Source organism: Thalia democratica, chromosome 4 (assembly GCF_965202585.1).
Source record: "Thalia democratica chromosome 4, ktThaDemo2.hap1.1, whole genome shotgun sequence".
NCBI classification, from domain to species: domain Eukaryota; kingdom Metazoa; phylum Chordata; class Thaliacea; order Salpida; family Salpidae; genus Thalia; species Thalia democratica.
In genome coordinates this window covers 13,764,443-13,770,459 of record NC_139168.1, presented here as the reverse complement: position 1 = coordinate 13,770,459, position 6,017 = coordinate 13,764,443, and the positions used below count along the sequence as shown (strand labels likewise).

Here is a 6,017-nt window from a genome sequence, read left to right as displayed (position 1 = left end):
AAAATACACAAAATAAGTATTACATAAAAACTTTTTTTACTTTTCAGCTTGTAGGAAAGCTAAATAAATATATGATTTGAAAAATAGTCTGTAAAATAAGCATAAGAAATTGGAGTAAAAAAAATTGTTCTGTCCTATATAAGTACTACTATATTTTTGTATTATGCTAAATAAGTATCAATTTTTAATAAAATTACAGTGTTTTTAAAAGAAATAGTTTTAGTTAATTTAAGCGAAAAAAAAACCAGTATATGGTTTAATTTTATATAACTTTTAAATTTCAGTTAAAATAAATTTTACTAAAATTTAACATAAAGAAACTAAGCTTAAACGAAACAAACTTATTTTCAAAAATCAAAAAAACTTTTTTTTAGTATAACAATATGTATAAAACTAATAAGATGTAGATAACGTCATAGTTCTTATCAATACATTACAAAAGTTAATTACAATAAACACTTTTATAAATCATTTTTAAACACTTTTCAAATACTATAAACAAAATATACATTGTTTGTTTTTTAGTTGTTAAAAAAAGTTTATTAAAACTTTAAAGGTAAATAAAGATTTTACTATCACCTAAAACTAATCTTACTTTACCTGAGAATATTCTAATAATTTTTATGCAAGTTTGAAAAATATCTAAAATATACAAGTGTAAAAGTACCACATGTTGAGAAAACCGATTCACTCTATCGCAAATAGAGTGTGAAAAACACAAAACATTCTTAAAATAATTTTGTTGCTATATAACAAAAACTTATATGGGTCACATAATATGTTTTAACGTTTTAATTATAGAAAAAACCAAGTCATTACTCTTAATGCTATATTATTACTAAAAAACATATATGCTCTTTAATTAAGGTTTTTTAAAAACTGGAGTTTAATATTTCTATTCCTATATTTTCTTTTACTAAAATCAAACAACTTTATTCACAGTCAGAAAATAACTTTTTATAAATCTTATAATTTACTAAACACGTGCCAAATTCGAGGCCATCTTGGTAAAAAAACCAACAGTTTTATTTTTATAGTTCAGTTTCTGCTTGTATGCTATCTCTCGTTGCAAATTTGATTGACAACATTCAGATGACTCCCTTCGAGTTCCAAATCGCTCCTCATTTCAAGCACCTTCCAGACGCACATCCACTTTAGGGGCTCCCCCTCCAACCACACGCCCCGCAACCTCGAGTTTCTCACCCCGCTTTCGTCCATGCCCCCGTACAACAGCATGAGGCCCTGCGGGGTGACGCAGGACGAGTGGAAGCAGAATTTCTCACCGCCAGATGGGGACATCAAGGTCCATTTCGGTTTATCGAGGTCGAGTCGCCACACGTCTCCGTAGAACTGAGTGTCGTTTCTCCCACCGCTGATGTAAGCGCACCTGGTGGAATTTTTCTTTTTTACTAAACGGCTTCCGTTACTTAAAATCAAATACTTAATAAGTTGCTAAATACTAAGGTTTGTCTAAGGCCACCGCTGACGTTATAAACGTGTTAACTTTATTTGCTTAAACTACTTAAATGTTGACTTTTACCGTTTTAATTGTTAATTCAGTTTTTATTTAAAGCTGATAACATTTTTAAGATACATATTTACTTGAGAAAAGTGGTTGTAACAGAATTTATGTACATAAAACACTTAAGTGTTTTTCTAATATACCATAACAAACTATTACAACATATAGGTCAGGGTTTTTAAAAGTGGGCCATATGGTTCAAATAGAAAGAATTTAATTCTAACAAAACTCACCCCTTGAACTTGACGCAAGCGTGAAACTTTCTCAACTGAGGGTAGCTGTGCTTTTTGTCATGAACCGGAGTTATTTTCCTCCACTTTCCCTCCGCAATGGTGAATACCCAAACGTGAAACATGGTGAAGTAAGTGTCCTCTCTCAGCCCTCCGATCAGGTACAACTTTCCTGAAATTGTCAAATTACTGGTAATATTTTATTAGGTTTTTTGTATAAGTAACATTGACTTTGTGTAGCTTTTAAAAGCGAATTTTTATAATTATCCATAAGTTTTTTTGGGGTGTATTAATTACTACTTTTGTCAGGTTTTTGTCATGATAATGTATTAAGTTATTAGTGACTTTAGATGGTGGTAAGATTCAATTAATTCTTTTTTGGTTATTTTTGATGTAAGCCTTATTAAATTAGTAAAACAGTTACAACGATTTTTGTTATTAATTAGTAAGGGTATAGTTTCCTTTAGTATATAAATACTATCTTTTACAAGCATATAGTAAATTTGCTATTTAATTATTACATTTAATTTCAAAAAAATATCAAACAACATTTTTTTAATTAAAAAATTCAACCTAAAAATGCTAAGTTTACTTTTAATAGAATATAAACTCTACACTAAAAAAGACTAAACATATGACCACAATCACATTTATTAGTGAAGCTGAACTTTTTAAAAATAGTATGTTACTAACAAATCATCTGTGTAGTATTCATATACTCTATTTTTAGAGAAGTGATTGAGTAGAAAAAAATTGTAATTTATTTGTTTCAATTCTATTATTATACACATCTCAAAAAGTTTACACTTGTTTCTGAGTATAATAAATAATTAACTTACCACACGACCATCAACAACAGAATCTGAGACAACCTACCATCTGTTTTGTCATTATTAGGACTCAACAAACAGGCATATTTTTAGTTGTCTTATATCATAAAGAACTTTAAATAGTTACAAAAGTAGTTTTTGTTAGAATAATTATATGTTCACAAATTATAATTCAATGATGTACACAGTGCACAGTCTTAAAAATTGGAAATTTAACCATAATGACCATATAAAAATGAGCAAAATTTGTATTTATTTTTATCAACATCTTTGAACAATGAACATTATTGGCATTAGTTTATAAAAAATCAGACATACTAATAATATAACAACTTTAAAGAACAAACAACAAGTTAATAAAACCTTATACATGGTGATAAACAAAAAAAATAAACAAATAAAAAGTTTGTCCTTTAAGAAATTACAAATTTATCACTTAAATAATTGAAACATTCAAACAAAGTAGATTTTTATCTAACCTTTATGATGAACAACATCGTGCCTGTACCTCTCCTGAGGAGTGACGTCATCAACCCCCTCTTTGACCATTTTCCACTCCATAGTGCTGAGGTCCAAGCAGTGCAGGTCTCTAAAGTAGTTCCAGCCGTCCGTTCCTCCAAACACGTACAATCTGTCACCCACCTGCGTCAGTGATTGGCCGTAACCGGCTTTGGGGGGATTCCCTGCGGTTTGCATGACAACCCATTCACGCTTGAGTAGGTCGAAGTATTCAACTTGGCTGCTCACCCGGTTTCCAAATGGAAAAGCTGTGCCTGTTGTAATATATAAATATTTCAATATAAAGTTGGAATTGCTTTATTAGTCTAAGTTTATTGTGATTGAAAATGGTTCAAAAATTATAAATAGTTGATATGAAATATAACTCATATTTATTGCTTTTTTATTCTTTTACTTTATGCATATTTTAATAAGATAACTGTTTTAAAAAAACGAAATTTAATAATAATGTTACTTTTATATTTATTTCTTAAACATTACAGTATCATTAGTTTTGAAAAAAGTGCAAGCTTTTTATATTCTGTTTTCATTATTTTTTAACTGAAGCTTGAGAAAAATTAACGCTATAGATCTAGAACTACTTTAAAACTCACATCAGCTTTAAAAAAAAAAAATTAATTTTATTACCAAAACATCTGTATATATCAGGGTTTCCCGGACTTTTTTTTATAGGCTTCCTTAAAAAAAATAAAAAGCTGTGGCCCCTCCAACAAGATCACTGAAAAACTACCATTAAAATTACCTAAGACCTTTTTTTCCTGTTAATCAACAACTCCAGAATATTTAGTGTAAGTTTCAAAACTACTATTAAAAACAATTAAATTCTTTTTTATGCTCTTCATCAACAACTCCAGAACATCTAGTGTAAGTAACTTACTAAGTTTCTTATTATGACCTCATAGCCCCCTTATGGCTCCTTTAATACACTTGCTTCCCCCCTCTTTGGCCCTTTACAGCTCAAGGCTCCCTGAATATCTATCATGGCCCACTTGGTCCACTTTGGGAAACCCTGGTATATATAATACAAAGCTCTTGTTACCATACCTCCAAAGCTGACAAACTTGTGCGGAACGTTCTCATTGTACTCGTTTCCAAGCAACGCCACTGCATGACTTGCAAGAGTGTCTGGAGTCTCATCACAACTCACCTCGCTCCACTCGTTTCTCACAATATTGTACTCCCACAACTCCCTCAACAGCGGGGGGTCTTTCCCTGGGTTGAAACCTGTGAATTTTAAGGCTAAATAAGTTACTTTTTCACACTGAATAGGTTGAGTTTTCACACAAAATAGGTTAACTTTTGCATGAATTCTTCTAAAAAAATTACCTTTGAACACTTTCCAATGCCTTGAATCAATATTTTATTGTTAAAAGATACAAACTGTACAAAAGTTTGCTGAAACCAAACATGACAAATTAGCAAAGGTTATTTTTTTAGTTTAGGTTATAATATCTTAAATATTGAAACTTACTTTAAACCAACTAATAGAAAGTTCTTAACTTAAGTAGTCTTAAGGAGATTAATTATATATTTTAAAGATAAATTAAGCTAAAGATATTTTCTATTTACTTCTAACCTCCCAACACCAGCATTGTGTTGGTGGAGGCTGCAGCTCTGTGGCCACTTCTTGATACCGGCCACGCGTCACCGGTGCTTTTTGGTTCTATCAAGACAATTTTGCTCTTTCCATTTTTATGTGACATTAGTATGTTGTAATATGTCTGTAAATAATGTTATTAAATACATGCACTTTTGAATGAAGTTTTTAAAATTTTGATTAACTATTCTAGGATTTTAAATTTTCATCAGATAAAAATTTTCTCTGCTTACAAAATAAAACGCTTAACATTTTTGATTTTCTTTGGAGGTTGTGATCAAATTTATGACAAGTAGGTTGCAGGCTTGCCACTCTTTAAGTGTAAAAAAATTATCCTGATTGACCTTAAACTGTCCTGATTCATCCTGTGTTTTTCAATGTCTGAACTTTTTTTCATTTTCAGTGCAGACTACTTTTTATTCATAGTCATTTTTCTTCTAAATAACAAAAACTAATATTGTGTACATTTGCTTGTAGATCTAATGTTTACTAAACTAATTAAAAATACAGTTTTAAAAGATTCAATATTTAAAGTTTAAACCAAATGGAACGTTAAAACAACTTTGGATAATCTTATGCTACCATGGTAGTTAATTTTATATATAATAAAAAATCCTGAATTTTATTTTTATTATTTTTTGTAATAATGCAGAGCTAGCCAAAAGATAAAAATTTTATTTAAGCATTTTAAAATCTATAGTTATCATGATTTTCAGTTCTTGTAAAAAATTTTTCATATAAAATAACAAAATATTGAAACTAGACCAAATAAATCTCAATTAAGATCTAGATAAGAAATGTTCTGAAATTCTTGTAAAACAAAAAAATTATCCTAAATCAGCCTGAGTGAAAAAAATATTCATAAAAACCTCAGTAACCCGGAGTTATTTTGAGGTTTGTAAAAGTTTTAAAATATCCAAAACTATCCCAAGTGTCCTGAGTATCCTAATGTGTGGCAACCCTGAGGTGAACATTTGGTTTTTTTTTTATTTATACATATATTTATATTTAATTAACAAAATTTTACCTGTAAAGATTCTTATCATATTATTAGCTTTTTTTTTTCTTTAAACAATAACAATATGATACTAAGTACAAAAAATACTTTATCGAAAATTTTTCCAATATATGCAACATAATGTATAAAATTTTATAAATTTGAACACTAACAAAAGAAAGGGAATAAAAGTATATTTTGACTCTAAATTTTATTTAATACATACGGCAATCATTTTATAAATATAATATACAAAACTGAACAAGAACTGAGGTTGGTTATTTGTTGAGCCTAAAATTGTGCAACTTTGATAACAAATTGT

General features: G+C 29.2%; 1 protein-coding gene across 1 annotated transcript; it reads right to left on the bottom strand.

Moving 5' to 3' along the window:
* Window positions 1–488: 488 nt before the first annotated feature.
* Window positions 489–4,804, bottom strand: LOC145833045 (kelch domain-containing protein 10-like). Its single transcript, XM_082940245.1, has 5 exons — window positions 4,678–4,804; window positions 4,146–4,325; window positions 3,062–3,355; window positions 1,756–1,924; window positions 489–1,387 (listed from the first exon to the last, which is right to left on the bottom strand). The coding sequence occupies exons 1-5, from the start codon at window positions 4,802–4,804 to the stop codon at window positions 1,057–1,059; spliced, it is 1,101 nt and encodes a 366-aa protein (XP_082796371.1). The 3' UTR covers window positions 489–1,056.
* Window positions 4,805–6,017: the final 1,213 nt, after the last annotated feature.

What these genes read in the sequence shown, in the direction of transcription:
- LOC145833045 (XM_082940245.1), bottom strand. Translation starts at nt 4,804, where the DNA reads ATGTCACATAAAAATGGAAAGAGCAAAATTGTCTTGATAGAACCAAAA. An exon ending in CACAATGCTGGTGTTGGGAG is followed by an intron (nt 4,326 to 4,677) that starts GTTAGAAGTAAA and finishes TAAAATTCACAG; the next exon opens with GTTTCAACCCAGGGAAAGAC. An exon ending in GCTTGCGTCAAGTTCAAGGG is followed by an intron (nt 1,388 to 1,755) that starts GTGAGTTTTGTT and finishes AAATTCCACCAG; the next exon opens with GTGCGCTTACATCAGCGGTG.